Source organism: Danio rerio, chromosome 9 (genome assembly GCF_049306965.1).
Source record: "Danio rerio strain Tuebingen ecotype United States chromosome 9, GRCz12tu, whole genome shotgun sequence".
NCBI classification, from domain to species: domain Eukaryota; kingdom Metazoa; phylum Chordata; class Actinopteri; order Cypriniformes; family Danionidae; genus Danio; species Danio rerio.
Window position 1 is genome coordinate 3,839,716 of NC_133184.1, and position 17,785 is coordinate 3,857,500.

At 38.9% G+C, this 17,785-nt stretch overlaps 1 protein-coding gene across 23 annotated transcripts in view; it reads right to left on the reverse strand.

Annotated features, from left to right (window-relative positions):
• myo3b (myosin IIIB) overlaps positions 1-17,785 on the reverse strand; it is a 214,525-nt gene that overhangs the window by 155,105 nt on the left and 41,635 nt on the right. For all 23 annotated transcript variants that reach the window (XR_012385108.1, XM_073912422.1, XM_073912420.1 and 20 more), the window contains one exon: positions 552-617. Coding sequence is in view for 22 of the 23 variants with exons in the window: in XM_073912422.1 (XP_073768523.1) it covers positions 552-617 (66 nt within the window). In the remaining variant the exon portion in view is untranslated. The remainder of the gene's footprint in view (positions 1-551; positions 618-17,785) is intronic.

Here is a 17,785-nt window from a genome sequence, read left to right on the forward strand (position 1 = left end):
GTTCGTACAGCACTATGTTTAATAAATAAACATTTACATTTAGCAGACGGTTTTATCCAAAGCGACTTACATGAGTAGCGGAGTGGCTTTAGAAGAGTCAAAAACTTGTATACAGCATTTTAAAGTTTAAGGACAAATTCTCACTATTCTTTACTGGCTTATTAGTGGCTTTTATTCTATATTCCTTATCCTACCCAACACCTAAACCCAACAATACCTTAACAACTGTTAATAAGCAGCTAATTGGGAGTTTTTGAGCTAAAATAATGGGAATTGTACCTTATAACTAAAGTGTGAGCCAATTTTGTTGCATTAGAAATGAAAAATATTCATTATGCTACAGCAAAACAAGTCACAAAAAGAAGCCTTCAAAGCTGGTTTCATTAGCATTGTCATCTTGTTTACCTGATTATAGGTTGTTGTTTGTTATACCTGCCCTTGTGATTTTGATAATAAATTCTGTCACAAAATAGCAACTACCAGCATGTAAAAAATTGGTGGATGGAAACGTAGCTAGGAACAGAGCAATGAGATGAAGCTGTTGTACTCACTGTGCAATGAAGTGACTGAAGCTTCTGCACCATTGCTCAGGATGGCGGAGGGTAGGAGACGGGTTCCTGCGGATAAAACACAGAGAGACACAACACGCATGAATGAGATTGACCTCATTCACATTACACATCTAAAAGGACAACTGTGTTTGTTCAGATTTATTCATCTTCTTGCACAAAGGAAACCAGAAAACAAAGTCGTCATTCAGAAAACCAAAGATCAGCTGTTAAAAACCAGCATACAAGGCTGGAAATCAAAACCTTTTACCTTTCAGTCCTACACAACAACAAAAAAATCGACATGTTTTCAGCAGGTATCATATTAACACAATCGAGACTTTCTTACAAAATGTGTTGGTAACTCAAATCGTTTGAGGAAACCACATGCAACAAACCCTTTAAGTTCCAAAAACTAATCCTAATGAGTACTTTGAACTTAATTTGAGCACAGTAAAACCCAATAAAAATAAATGAAGAGAACTCAAATCAACAGCACTGTAAAACCCAATAAGTTAAAGCAACTCGAACCGTTTGAGGAAAACGATTGCAACAAACCATTTGAGTTAAACTAATCAATACAAGTACTGTGAACTCCATTTAGGTGGAAATGAGTGCTTGCATCTGATGTTTTGTTTTCTATCGCTGTCAGTTTTTTAGCTTGGTTTTACAAACATAAAAATAATCAGAACATGAAGTACAGGATGTTCTTGAAGTTAAAAATGTTCAAGCAAAATAATCAATCAAAAAGACACACACGTTATTCGCACTCATAGACACAGAGCGGGGTGAGTTTCTGAAAACCATCGTGCATCTAATGCCTAGTTCAGGTTTTGAGAAATCGCCGACAAATGCCTGAAATCACAGGCAAATCGCTGCTCGTGCACGTGAGTGACAATCACACAGTATGAACTATCAAAGACGCGATCTGAGAGAATCGCCGATGAGTTGCCGATGCCTGTGAGATATTTGGCGTGCTAAATATCTGGAGCTGTCGGCGATTCAAATCATGCCGTGTGAATTGAGTTTTGACTGAAAATAACATCAGCCATCGCCTACAGCCAATGAGACAGCAGCTTTCACTTGTGTGTGCGTGTGCGTGTGCGTATACCTGCTGCAGGCCAGCGGGAGGCTGGGGGAAGTTAAAAGCGCTCCTTTTCGGTTTATTTGGACCCACAAAATGAAGGAAAAACTAGTGGAGGTTTGACTGGACTCAGGAGCAACCGTGTCTGTTTGACGTTTCATACAGAAAGAAATTAGTTTATTATCAATGTTGAGGAGAAATGGCTAATTCCCTTTAAACGCAGGTGAGCAAACATGTACATGTTCTACCCCATTAAAGGCTTCTTTCTCATTGTGTAGTTAATAACAAAAGATATACGACGTGTTTTTGGCTGTGAGACGTAGTTGGGACGAAGTTGTCGGCGATTCTTCCTATAGTAAAGTCATGCAATGTGAATGTCCCTGTCGCCGATCCATCTTGCAGTGTAAACAAAGCAGCGACGGAACGCTAGCCCAGATAGTCATGCAGTGTGAAAACATCTGTGACACGACTACTTTGAAAATTATGCAGTCTGAACTCGGCATAAGGTAGCAAGTTCTGTCGTTACAAACATAGTTTGTTGATTCTGGTCTTTCTCAAATCCATGGTTCCAACTAACATTCAAAAACTTGTACACTTGCAACTACACTGCAAGAGCTGTGGATAGAAGCATAGCTCCTGGCTGTGTTCTATTCCCAGTTATCCCCCCTATGCCCTATTCATAAAAAAAAATAATAATAAGAAAAAAACATCAAAGTCATTTCTCTTACGTGAAATTTGCTTTCAATGTATATTTACAATTGCAATTGACAATTGCGTTCCCTTCATAGTGCATTTGAAAACATTTATGTAAATTTGAATGCAGCCGTGGCTCAAGACAAAAGACCTATTATTTAAAAGCGGAATTTGCGTTAAATCTCCAAAGCTTGTACAAAACAAAATGTATAGCATACAATAATAGTTGTAATCTATAGGGGGCTATTTATTAAGAAATTTATTTGTAGCCAACTTTACATGACATGGGCCTATTGGCTAAAACAATCAAAAGTTCAAATGCCAAAGTAAAAACTCTGCTTCATTTTGTAGTTACTATGGTTTTACTTTAAATGCTGTAGTAAAACCTTGGCTTATTTTGTAGTTACTATGGTTTTTACCTTAAATGCAGTAGTAAAACAATGGTTTATTTTGTATTTACAGTGTTTTTACTTCAAATGCCATAGTAATACCTTGACTCATTTTGTATTTACTATGGTTTCTACTTCAAATGCAGTAATAAAACCATGTTTTTTTGTATTTACAGTTGTTTTACTTCAAATGCCATAGTAATACCTTGGCTTATTTTGTTTACTATGGTTTTTACCTAAAATGTGGTAGTAAAAATCATGGTTTATTTTGTATTTACAATGGTTTTACCTCAAATGCCATAGTAATACCTTCACTCATTTTGTATTTACTATGGTTTCTACTTCAAATGCAGTAGTAAAACCATGTTTTTTTTTTTGTATTTGTGGTTTTACTTCAAATGCCATAGTAATACCTTGGCTAATTTTGTAGTTACTGTGGTTTTTATACGGCATTTGAAGTAAAAAACCATAGTAACTACAAAATAAACCACGGTTTTTACTACCGCATTTAAGGTAAAAACCATAGTAACTACAAAATTAGCCAAGTAGAAACCATAGTAAATACAAAATGAGTCAAGGTATTGCTATGGCATTTGAGGTAAAACCATTGTAAATACAAAATAAACCATTGTTTTACTACTGCATTTAAGGTAAAAACCATAGTAAACAAAATGAGCCACTGTATTTCTATGGCGTTTGAAGTAAAACCTTTGTAAATACAAAGTAAACCATGGTTTTACTACATCATTTGAGGTAAAAACCATAGTAACTACAAAATGAGTGAAGGTATTACTATAGCATTTGAAGTAAAACCTTTGTAAATACAAAATAAACCATGGTTTTAGTACTGCATTTGAAGTAAAATCATGGTTTATTTTGTATTTACAATGGTTTTACCTCAATTGCCATAGTAATACCTTGACTCATTTTGTTACTCAGGTTTTTACTTCAAATGCAGTAGTAAAACCATAGTTTAAATATAGTTCATTTTGTCGATACTATGGGTTACTACAAAAAACATAGTAAAACTTTCGTTCATTTTGTGGTTACTATGACTTCACTTCAAAAAAAAAAAAAAAACTTTGTTTATCTACGGTTACTATAGTAAAACCATGGTTAATTTTGATGAGGGTCTCCAGGACAAAGGCCGTTCAGGGCTTTCTTGGTCCAATGGCTTTCTAGCCATCAGGAAGGGGGAGGAAAACTAAGGATTGTTTCACATGTTTAATAAAAATAAATAATAAGATAAGCAGTAGCACCCTCTAACGGATGACTGCTGCACACACAAACACAACTCAGGTTCCAGGCCTGGTACTCTCTGGTCTTCCTCGCCTTACAGCAAGAAGGTCATTGGTTCGAGACCAGTTGGCATTTCTATGTGGAGTTTGCATGTTCTCCACATGTTCGTGTGGGTTTCCTCCGGGTGTTCCGGTTGCCCCCACAGTCCAAACTCTATAGAGGAATTGGATGAACTAAATTGGCCCTAGTGTGTGTGAATGTGAGTTGGGTGTTTCCCAGTACTGGGTTGCAGCTGGAAGGGCATCCGCTGTGTAAAACATATGCTGAATAAGTTGGCGGTTCATTCAGCTGTGGCGACCCCTGTTGAATAAAGTGACCAAGTTAAAAGAAAATAAACTAATTTAATTTGCATCTTCAAATGGAAACATGGCTAACGACTGGAGCACGTCAAATCAGGTTTTGGGTTTTGCTGCAGAGAAGCATTTAAGTGAGCAGGTCACATCTCAGATGCTTAGCTGTATATCAGTGAAGTGGACTTGTAAGTGTTGAAGTCTTTAAGGCACAGAGTGTGGGCCAGGGACGCTCCGGTCTGCTGTTGGATGACAAACGAGCTGGTCTGCCGAGTGTCTGGCAGGCAACATCTGTCCGCAGAGCTGCCGAGTTATGAGAGCGAATAATCCCTCTGTCAGCTACACTCAGACAGAGCCATCTATTAACTCACACACACTTTCACATGCCCATATATTAACGCATACACACACACAAAAGCACACTTGGTCTCATTTAGTAACACACAAGCAGCTCTCGGTGGTTGGGATGCTATGAGGTCTCAAACTCTGGCCCAGTTTTAGGCCATCTAAGAAAACTGTAAAGGAACACTCCATTTTGGGGGGGAAATAGGCTCATTTTATAACTACCAAACACCCCCCCCCCCCCCCCCCCCCCCCCAATTCAATTATTTTCTTATTCAAAGCATGACTTTTCTGTAGTTACACCATGTACTAAAACTTATAGAAAATGAAAAGGTGCTATTTTTATTATGTTGGCTTGAGAAAGTTATACTACTCTGTCCTTGAAAACAAATGTATCTCCTCCTAGGCCGTTCATGCCACAAGGCCCAAATGTGGTCAAAATGTGCCTTATACATTCAAGATTGTTGCTATATCTCCTCATGCCTATAAGACTTATCGTTCTTTTAATAAAAAATGTTAAATATTAAGATTTTATAATCCGAGCATATAAAAAAATTATACAAGCCCCAAATTTGGCCAAAAGCTGAATTAAGATGCGTTAGATTTTGTTGCTATATCTTTAAGGTTTATCAGACTTATAGTTTTCCAATAAATAATTTTTAAGCATTATTTTTCTCAAAATATGGCAAGCCATTTTTGACTTAAACTCCATATTTTTTACTGATACAGCAAGCCGTTTTTGCATCTATCACTTTTACACTTATTAAGCATTGTATTTTCAAAAAAATACGGCAAGACATTTTTACATAATGTTCATTCCCTTAGACCCTTTATTAATCAGGGGTCGCCACAACGGAATGAACCGCCAACTTATCCAGTATTTGTTTTACACAGCGAATGCCCTTCCAGCCGCAACCCAACACCAGGAATACATGATGTTCAAGTCCAGTTTTTGACACTCATAAAGACTTTCATAGAAACATCGGGGTTGATTAAGATCACTTATATTGTCAAGAAGCTTTGATGTATCATCACTAACCTGCCAAATGTCCCCATAGCAATAAAACAGTATAACCTAGCAACCATTTAAAAATAGCAATATCTCTACATCAGAACATCGTAGGGACCTGGGCATTGGCTTGTTTGACTCATGCTAGCAAATGGGACTTCCTGTGTACTATGCATGGTAACAATGATAATTGAAGCCAAGTGCTAATAACGATTAGCTACATGCTATGAATGATTATCTAAATCAGGGGTTATCAATCTCGGTCCTGGAGGGCCGGTGTCCCTGCAGGATTTAGCTCCAACTTGCCTCAACACACCTGCCTGGATGTTTCAAGTATACCTAGTGAGACCTTGATTAGCTTGTCCAGGTGTGATTGATTAGGGTTGGAGCTAAAATCTGCAGGACACCGGCCCTCCAGAAACAAGTTGGGTGACCCCTGATCTAAATGCAATAACATATGCTAGAAATGCCTACTAAGTATTAGTATTTGATCAAACATGTACACAAGCATTGCCATTTAGCAACTACCTAACAATGCCATAATTGTTTTAGCAACTGCCTAGCAACCACTTAGCAACCACCGCCATGCTTCCTGCCAACTGCCATTCCCAGTCCTAGCGCAGTCACGTTGGCTTTCTCAAGCCAACATAAAAGTTTATCAATGCACTTTAGGTTCTAGTTTTAGGCTGATATGGAATGAGAACAACATTTACTGGCCACTTTATTAGGTACACCTTACTAGTACCGGGTTGGATTCCCCCCCGCTGTTGTTTTGCACTTCCCGGCCACCGTAGATTTGCCTATGCCCCAATGATGATTGGGTTTAGGTGCTATGCCTTCTTTTAAAAATCGTACAATTTCGTCCGACTGAACTTGTACATATTTGTACGAATAAGCCATTAAACTGACAAAATATAAAATACTTACGTTTGCTCGTGAGATCAGGCTGAAATGTCAGTTTCCATTCAGCCATCCCTAGTTAAAAGTAGGTTTAAAAAAATTCAAGCCCGTAAACATGAACCAATATGGTAAAATTTGTGTCTCTGAACACGAATCGATAGATTCAACTTCATGACTATATAATCAACTCCCATAAACCATCATAATCCAGCTCTTCCTGAAGCATCTTATTGCCTGATGGGCTGTTGTTAGGCAAATATGAAATATGGTGCTGCTGTTTCAAGATCTCCTTATTTGTTTGTGTTTTTTTTCCCCTCTCAATGACTCTTAATCTAGTTTTGACTTGATTGAAGCCCTAAAACACACATAAAGAGACTTAAAGAGCTGTGCAGGTCGAAGGACAGACACACTACTTAAAATCGCATCTTCTCCGTCTTTCATCAAAAACTATCTCCAAGAACAAAGCGTCAGGCATATAAACCAACCCCTGTTAAACACAGTTTTCTTCTCTTTTTTTTTTTCCACGGTAATCTGTCGTTCTGCGCTGCTCTAAGTCACTGGGTGCTTTGATAGATATTCAGACAGGCCGTCCTCTCTGAAGAACACATCAAAGGAAAATAACCGACTCCTTCAATGCAAAAAATATAATGCGTGCCTGCAGCCACGCGCTCGCCTTGATGTTGCGGCGCTGTAGAGAGCTGCTTATACATAACAAAGTCAAGGCAACGTCGCTGATGGCGCTCCTATTGTGCTGGGTAATTCTGCCGCCGTGTTCGCCCTCGTCGGGTGTTTGTGCCCGCATGCAAACAGGATGTAAACATGCTAGGTTTATTCAAATCGAGCTGCAGAAGCACTACACTCTGACTGGCAAACAAGCTCTCAACATCGGTTTGTTACGCTGGTGATGACGAGCTAGACTCAAACAGAGGGAGCAAGACATGAATATACACATTGGCCTACATAAGAGGGATTCTTTTAAAAAGAAATTTGTGTAAACAAAATTGAGCGGTTTTATGTTTTTACTCAATGTAATCTCTGTAGTTTTGACATTTTTACCGATTTTTATTGTTTATTTATTATCATATTCACTTTCGTGTCTCATATACAGTTGAATATTTTTTCTTTAGCTTTGTCCCTGCTGAAAAATCCAGCTTAAACCAGCCTAGGCTGTTTGGCTGGTTTTAGCTGGTCAACCAGCCTGGTTTTAGAGGGGTTTTGGCCACTTCCAGGCTGGTTTCCAGCTATTTCCAGCATGGTCTTAGCTGGTCATGCTGGAAAATGACCAGCCAAATCCAGCTAAAACCAGCTTGACCAGCCTGATTTAAGCTGGATATAGCTGGTTTTGACTGGATTCCCAGCTTGGCTAGGCTGGTCAAGCTGGTTTTAGCTGTTCATCTCCCAGCCTGACCAGCTAAGACCAGGCTGGAAATGGCTGGAAACCAGCCTGGAAGTGGCCAAAACCCCTCTAAAACCAGCCTGGTCTACCAGCAAAAACCAGCAGACAAGCCTAGGCTGGTTTAAGCTGGATTTTTCAGCAGGGGTTTCTCTTTAGTTCTCTCATTGTTGATGTTCTTGTTTTATATTAAACAATAATGAAACACAGATTATCATCTATCCTTGAATGACCGGTCAGTCATTCACAGAAAAGCGATTTCTTAAAGACCAGACTGTGGAAATTCACGTCATCCATCTTTATGACACACAAACAGATATGTTTGTTATCATGTTCCTTCATTTTTTTCCGCCTTCTAACTCTTACTCAATGCTTTTTTATTATTAAATTATTATTATTATTATTATTGTATTATAAAGGTCGATCTTCATTTAAATAATGTCACTTCATTCGTTCATGATTGATTAATCACGTTGTTACGTTTCTTAAAAGCAGCAGATTCAGCAAGTAAAAAACCTCCACACATGGACACACAAACATGAGTCCAGCAGCACTGGATTCAGATGATATATGACATGGCGGACATTTTGTCAATACTAATCTGCCACATACAAAAGACTCCACAATTTCTCACCCTCCCAGTGGGCGGCCACACTGATAAATGTATTTGTAGCACAGTGGAAATGAAGGAAAAGTCCTGCCACCAGCTAAACATAGAAAGCAGATAATGGAAGCCATATATTACAGTACGACAGAGTGATGGTATATTGTCCTGTTTTACTGTACATGTGTCAGATGATGTGTCACATTGAGACTAATTTGGCAATGCGTAAAAAAATAGACCGATTTTTGTTTAGACTAATGTGAGTTTCCATGTTGTTCAGGTAGAGGTTGTTTTATGGTTGTCACACTGATGAAAAATTCGTTACTTATATGTTTTTGTCCTGTTTCTAATGGGGTAAGAAATATAATCTTGCTTACATTGGCAGCTTATTTAGTTTGTTTTAAGGAAAAACTCACTTAATTTTGACCTACTATTTCTTAAAAACAAGACTATATGTTTTACTTGTCTATAAAATGCTTCTTGTTTTAAGAGTTTTTAGATATTTGGACTAGAAACAAGACAAAATGTGAGTAAGAAAATCATTTTTTGCATTGTGATAATAGTTTATTTACAGGAAAACTAGACTGGAAAGAAAAGCTTTTCTTAGCCCTGCTGAAAAATCCAGCTTAAACCAGCCTAGGCTGTTTGGCTGGTTTTAGCTGGTCAACCAGGCTGGTTTTAGAGGGGTTTTGGCCACTTCCAAGCTGGTTTCCAGCCATTTCCAGTCTGGTCTTAGCTGGTCAGGCTGGGAGATGACCAGCTAAAACCAGCTTGACCAGCCTAGCCAGGCTGGGAGCCCAGCCAAAACCAGCTATGTCCAGCTTAAACCAGGCTGGTAAAGCTGGTTTTAGCTAGATTTAGCTGGTCATTTTCCAGCCTGACCAGCTAAGACCAGGCTGGAAATGGCTGGAAACCAGCCTGGAAGTGGCCAAAACCCCTCTAAAACCAGCCTGGTCGACCAGCTCAAACCAGCCAACCAGCCTAGGCTGGTTTAAGGTGGATTTTTTTAGCAGGGAGGTAAAGTTTTTGTCTTGTTTCTAGTCTGAATATCTACCAATTCGTATACCTGCTTGCAGCTTTCTAGTGATCTTGAAGACACTGGTTATCTTGTTAGTTGTGTTTATCTCCACCAATCATCCAGGTGGATGCTGCACACTGGTGGTGGATGAAGAGACCCCCCATTCTGTAAAACAGGGGTGCTCAATCCTGTTCCTGGAGATCTTCCTTCCTGCAGATTTCAGTTGCTACCCATATCAAACACACCTGCTTGTAATTATCAAGTGGTGTTCAGGTCCTAATTATTTTTTTCAGGTGTGTTTGATATGGGTAGCAACTGAAATCTGCAGGAAGGTAGATCTCCAGAAACAGGATTGAGCACCCCTGGTGTAAAACATTTTGAGTGTCTAGAAAAAGCACTATATAAATGTAAGGAATTATTATTATTGATTAGTGTTGAAGCAAAACTCTGCAAAACACTAGTCCTCCAGGGGTCCGTTTTTCGTACCTCGCTTAAATGATCAAAGATGATTTGGCAGATCTTTTAAAATGATTACTGAACTCTGGCTAATTTAGTTCTTCAAACAAGTTTGCGAATCAGGTTTAAATATTTGGATGAACTAGGATCGCTGCGTGTGTTGTGAAAGACAGATCTATTGATCCTCGAAATCATGATCTGTATGATTGAGTGATCCACGTACGAAGAACGGACCCCTGCTCGGGAGCTCTAAAACTAAATAAATTGTTAAATACTCTTGACACGTGAAATTGTAAATCCTTCATTTTAACCTGATTTGCAAACTTGTTTGAAGAACCAAATTAGCCAGGGATCAGTTATCTAGGCTAACAGATCCAGGATCTCCCAAATCATCTTAGATCATTTAAGCGAGGTACGAAGAACGGACCCCAGGTTTGAGCTACCAGATCTGTTTCTGCAACCCGGGCTCATTGTGGAAATGTAGCCCCGCGAACGTTTCTGCGGACCGCGAGATATGTCCCGGGAGGTACTTATTCGAGCGTTTTTTGCTTTCGCGGATCCGCGAGAGGCCACTGTGCACACTTTTTCGCGACTCGGGTGCCTCTCGAGAGCGTGCGGCGTTCGCGCGCGAAAAGCCGCCGGATCGGCCGCCCTGGCCGCCCTTCTCTTCCTCCTCCTCCTCCTTCCCTAAACCCGAGCGACGGTTTGCAAAAGCCGTCCAAAAAAAACAAAACAAAAAAGCAAAAGCCCTCGTCTTCGATTTCGACTGCGTTTTCGGATACCACCGCGTTCTTGCCTTTATTTTTCGGATTCCGTTTTTCATCTTACCTGATTTCTGGAACCACTGTTCCCTGGACTCGACCCCGGTCGTCGTCCCCGCGGCCGGCTCCTCCTCCGGGGCCTCCACTCCGCCGACGCAACGCTGTGAGCTAAGCGGACAAACTGGTTGCATCGGGAAAGCCCTCCACTTAGAGGTGAGCCGTCGGCCGGCAAACACGAAGCAGCGTTCGCTCGAAAAAAACTAAACGCGTCCGTACGTACCTCCGGCCACGTAAATTGCATTTTTAAAAACAAAATGATCCTGGATCGTGTCAATAACCAAATCCAGCTAACTGAGTAATCCACGTACAAAGAACGGACCCCAGGACTGGTTTTGCCTGAACTGGACCATGCCAACCTACCAAACTTTGTTTCTGTGCAGAGTTTCTATGTTCTCCCCGTGTTCGCGTGGGTCTCCTCCGGGTTCCCCAGTTTCCTCAAAGCATCCAAAAAAATACACCATATCTTTTTTTATACACACAATTATGTCGTCAAACTGTTGTATAACTGCAATATTACACTCGTAGCAGTGCGATATGGCTGTATATCAGCACTGGTGGGACACGCTTCCTGCGGCCTCCATCCAACACACGGCTCCCACCAGTGCTGATATATAGCCATATGACTGCTACTCATGTGATATTGCTCATATATATCAAGTTGCATCACTCTTGGTAGTTTGTGTTGGTTATTATGGAAATTAGCTGCAGTGCATGTTCTTTAATTTGTGCATTATCAGTAAATCCAAACAGGTTGCATTGGGTTAGATTTAAAAGTGACTTCTAAATGAGCTGTGAGCTGAATTAAACGTAATCTACATTACAACCCATCTAGCTCAAGCTTTGTAGATTGCTAGTAAATGATTTACCCTTAATGAACATTCTCACACGTCAGTGAGAAAAGCATGTTAGCTTGAGCTTAAATAATAATATTGAAGGTGGGGGATTGTGTAACCTAGCATTCAGTGATGTCCTTCATCAAGAGTCAGACATTTGGATCGCTCTACGCCCCTCGTAATCTCTGGCTGTGGGAACGCCACCCCGGAAAGATGACATGTTAACAGAATCATTTCACGCCCCGGTAAACACACGAACACTGATTTATTCACCCGCTGCCACGCTAAAGGTCCCGCGCATCTGATTTATGCGCCTAGGTCTAAATATCTAATGTTATTTGAAAAAAAATAAAGAAAGACTGAAAAATAGGAGGAGATAGAAGGAGAGAGACAGGTGTGTGTGGAAAACATAGAGGGAGTCGCATCATTTTAAAGCACATCATGATGGTGTAGAACCTCTATGTGATTATTGCACCGAGGCATAAGGTATATGACAAATGGGCTCGCAAAAGGAGAAGCACAGCAGTCTAACATTATCATTTCTCATATTCAGGATTCATAATCGAAACCTCAAGCAGCATTAAAGCACAGCTACAACACCGATTCAAACACACAAATCTTAAAACTGTTCAGTGTTTTAAAGAATGCATTTCTTTCTATCAGCATAGACATTTAAGCAAATTGAATAGTATTAGAATATCTTAAAATACTGTAAAACAATTGAAGTTGTAAATACATTTAAGCGAATGATGTTCAGTGTTGGGCAAGCTACTTAAAAAATGTAGTGAGCAAAACTATTAGCTACTTAAAATGTAGCTTAACTACACTGAAAGCTACCCCCTGGGAAATGTAGCAAGCTAAGCTAAAAGCTACTTGGCAAAAGTAGCTTAACTACATCCATAGATATTTACATTAGATGTCACCTACCCTGTTGTTGTCTTTTGCAATAGAGCCGCCATTTTAGTACAGGGTAGCGCTCCTTTGAAATGAATGCGGGACCAAGCTGCAGTGGAGGACTGTGGCCGTCCAGAGCCAGAGATATACACATATACATCTATCATCGGGAGTTTTCCCGGAGGTCAGTATGACATTTTTTTGAAATTACAAAAATTATAATTTTGAGTCACTTTTCTACATTGATCTAATCCGTGTCCTGAAACACAGCCTCTCTCCTGCTTTCACTAATTCTAACGGAAGGAGCAATTTGTGAATGAATCCCCCGAACGACTCTTTCACTAGCCGACAATAATACAAGTTTCTGGCAACGCAGCGTCTTGTTGTCATATTGCTTTTGCATTGTTTGCTGATTTTATTCAACAAAACTAGCATAAACCGAGTATTTAGTGCGAGTTGGTGCTACTTTGCCTTATGGTGAATGCAGTAAGAGACTGTATTATCATCAATAACGTTATCTGGTTAGCACAAAATTTCATAACATACAAAGACGTAGCTAAATCTTAACCATGAAATGTTCTGCCTTTGTGCTTTTGTTTTCTTTGCTTGCTCGTTACTACATCCGTACACAGCGCTAAAGTCCAGCATCTTCAAATTGGCTATAGTCTTGACTAGTGCGATTGAATGACATTTGTCCTGGAAGCACTGTACAAATGTGGCGGCGCTATTGACGCATGCTCAGGGTCCCTATGCAATATCTAGTGTATATATCTATGAACTACATCTAAGCTATTTTTGTAATTTTCATTTTTAAATCAAAGCAACTTAAATCCAAGTCAATCATATCTTAGTGATTAATAAAACTGTCAATGAAGCATATGAGGCAGAATTCAGTTCAGTTCAGTCATTTACTGCAGACAATATTCTGTACTAAACAGAAACTAACTATAACAGCTAAAACAAAAAATCCAATCAAATCAGGAGTCTGTTCTTCGTATACCTTGCTTAAAAGATCTAAGATGATTTGGCAGATCCTGGATCTTTTAATCTTGATAACTGATCTCTGGCTAATTTGGTTCTTCAAACAAGTTCGCGAATCAGATTAAAATGTCTGGATGAACTGATCTGAGATCGCTGCGTGAGTTGTGAGGAACAGATCTATCGACTCTCAAAATCGTGATCAGCAATGCAATGATTGGCTGACGGCACAGCAGCGTAATGACATCATCTGATTAAAATTTAAAGGGTCACGAAACACCAAAACACATTTTTTGAGCTGTTGACAGTCGTATATGTGTCCCACACTGCTAAAAACACTATATGGACACCTATATTTCACTAAAAAGTGTGAATTGGTTGTTTTTGCGTTATTTTAAGCAAATTCGTACTTCTGGTTTGAAACGAATTTTTGTAGCTGCGTCACGGTCATGACATAATAGCGTGTATTCCAGCGTGCAGACTGGGCGTCTGTGCCAGAGTGTGTCTTATTACGTCTTACAGCCTGCTGCATTAATGCATGAGTAAGGCTTGGTTCAAACCAATCAGCGCGCTCTATTGTGCAACTTCATTAATATTTATTACTGTCACAGTGTTTAGACGACAGAGACGCCACGTTGTGTTGGCAAAACAAGCGTGAAGTGTTGCTTTTATAGTTTGCTGCAGTTAAGTTTTGTTTTCATTTTCTCTCTGTGAGAGCTCATCTGGAGTCACGTGTGGATTAACAGTGTACGCGACGCTTGACAACAATAACTTACGTGTCTAAGGAGGATTATTGTTTACCTGAGAGCTGTTCTCATCTGCAAACTCTGACATCCGGATTCGCTTGTAGTCTCCTCTTAATAAAGACGCGGCTGTAGTTGCTGTGGATTGTCCTGTTTCTACAGATTTGGTAAGTGAGCGGCCAGTGCTCTTTGTTTATTCAGTTCGTATTTTATTTGTTTCGAAAAAACTATTGCACCAAGTGTAAACAAGTTAGCACTACAACCAAACTATAACCTTGTGTAGGATTTTTTGACCGGAATAACACACGCGGCTTTCTAACGCTACCTGCCGAGTGCATCTAAGTTTCCGGGAAATGCGGAGTTTAACGTGCGGTATCAAACATTGCATGAAACTACACGCTTAGAGCAGCTCCTCGAATCAAATATCTTGTTTGTGGCGAGGGACATGAATGAATTCCCTGAATGAAAGAGCCAAACTGCAGTTAAAGTCCACCATTTAATAATTTGGAAAATAATTCGACTACAGATGTCCATGTAAACACAGTCACTTTGTCCGCTGTGTGTGTGTGTTTTGACTCTGAAATTCAGCGCGCCCAAATAGACACTCCCACACCAAGCTTCTTTTCTTCCTGCGACACTCCCCCCTAAACAGAGCTGGACACGCCCACTTTTCTGACTTTTTCCAAAGTAGAGGTGTGAAAACATCCTGCTGAAACAAGGGGGTTTCATAACCCTTTAAATATAGGGGCTAATCATTTTTACCTTCAAACGGCTTTACATTTTTTAAAATCTTTTTTTCTAGCTGCAATAAAACAAAAAAAAGAAGAAAAAATATTATCAGACATACTGTGAAAATGTCCTTGCTCTGTTAAACATAATTTTGGAAATGTTCCAGGATAAACATAGTTATTAATCCACATGTCCGTCGTGAAATCAGGATGGCGTTCTGCTACTGAGAAACCTGGAAATGTGGGTCCATAGCAGTCTAACGGTAAGAGGGTCATGGTTAAAAATGTCGTGGCTGAAGCATCAAACTGATGTCATCAGAGAAGTATGGGCACTCCAAACACAGAAGCAAATGCTCAGTGGATTAACTTGAATGGATATTTGTTTGCATAAAGAAGATCCATGCACGCTAGCAGAAAAAAAATAGTAATGTTGACCTGAAATTTCCTGAAAAAGTAGGTAATTTTCATGAAATCCTGTATAAGTTACTACTGTATTTCAGCAAGTTGCACAGCCACACCGTTTACCGCTGTGGTATCAGTGTCATAGAGGTGTGTGTGACACAGCCACTGTCCTGACAGCGAGACGCTCATCCCCTGCAGGCCTGGAGCAGGGCAGATAACACGAGCGTCAGCCTCATCTCAATGACAATAGGGAAAGGGGGACAGCTAATCACAAATGCAAATTGCAATCAAAGGACATAGCCTAAGTGATAATAGTGTGATCATAGAGATGACAGAAGGTCAGATTTTCATCAAAGCTTGCCGTTTTATCACTATGTTGTAACATTGTAAGATTCAGAGACGATAAATAGTGAGGCAAACTAAGCTATCTATCACCCAAGAAGCATATTTCATATTTCACAGAATCACAACAACACACTTTAAACTTTAAAGTACGCATGAACCATATGCTGCGACCGTTTTCTTGTTTGTTTGTTTTTTTCACTGTTTCTCAATTCCAAGAATGCAGAGAATGGACTTGCGTTCTTGTGGAGACCGGTCTTGCCAGTTGTCCTCGGAAGAACGAACTCAGGAGACCGCGAGGGCAGAGAACGCGTCCTTTGAGAAATGGGATGCTGCGTTCTTCCTGATGGTCATGTGACCTTCACGCGTTTTAAATAGTAAATTATTTAAACATTACAACCTTCATACAACGATTTATTGTTTCCCCCTTCTTAAAAATATATACTTTGCATAAAAACATTATAAATATACTCTGCACAATATAAATAAAACAGATTTTAATACGAATTTCAGCAAACAACCCCTAATGTGTTTATTCCTTTATTAGGATGTTCATGGTAATGTTTACTTTCACCGTTTCATTTAGGGAAACTCCTGAGGTAAATATCTATGAACTTTAATAAGTAATCTAGATAAAATGCTGCGCTTTCCACCTCCAGTCGCAATGACTTCTGGGACTTCCAGAGCGAGTTCGGTGCTCAAGTCTGCATCGGTGCGTCCTCGATATCAAGAACACATCCGGGAAGTTTTACGCGTCCTCCGTACTTGCGGTCTTGAGTATTGGAACTGAACTTAGGCAGCTGATGAAGACGTTGCACGAGAACACGAGGACGCAACACCACTGAAGAACGCATATTGAGAAACAGCCATATTGTGATGCAGTTCGAATATTAAATGAGAAAACAGTGGGCATGGCTTGTTTTTTTCTACTCCAAGCTGATTGGATGTATTTAAGTAGGCATTTCATTCAGAAAGATCTGGAAAAGGGGCTAAGGAACTAAGCCGAACAGAAATAAATGGATGATTTGAGATACAAAACAAAAACCACAATAAAGGTTGAAAAAAGAACAAATCTTATTGATTTAGTTTAAAGAGTTAAAATACTATGCAAGATTAGATTGTGTAAGATTATTATGATTGTTTTTAATATTACTAATCTTGGTTATTAAAGCTTAGAGTTAGGTTTTTTAAATAGGTATTCTGCTAAAGGAGGTGGAAAAATAAACTTATCTTCGCTTTGAAATAAGAATATTTGGTAACACTTTATTATAACTACACACTATAAATAATTTACTAAACATTAGCTAATAGTGAATTCATTTTCTGTTAAGCATTAATTCTACATTAATAAACGTATTATTGACTTATAAGCACCTATATAATGAGTTTAATAATTGTATTTCATATTTAGTTAATGATTTATATTTCATGACTAAATTAAGTATTGCATTATTTACAAAACAGTTGTATTTAAGAGTAGTTGAGGGTTTTTAGGATCATTCAGAATGAGTTAGTAAATGATTAATAAACTATTGAAATCAACATTTATATAGCTTATTTTTCAGGCAAATAGTAATAGTTAACCAATATGTTAATAAATCCTTAATTAACTCAACTTCATGCAGTTTTGTGACCTAATCTAAAATGAGGACTATTTGTGCTTTATAAATGCCTTATAAATGACAAATAAAGGCTCAGAATAAAATGAACAATAATCATTGCAATCTTTTCTAAAAAGTAAAATTACTGTAAAGTTTAAACATTGCTGAATAACAGGAGTCTAAATACGACATAAAGCTGGATAAAACAACAACATTATAATTTAATAAGATGCAATGTTTAATCTACAGTCATTTTATTTTAGATAAGGTTGTGTATCTTTAAATAAATAGAAATGAATAATGTCATTTTCCCCCTTTTTAGAATTTAACAGCCTTTATTTATCATATAAAGGATTTATAAAACATAAATAGTCCTCACTTTAGATTAGGTCACAAAACTAGATGAAGTTGAGTTAAT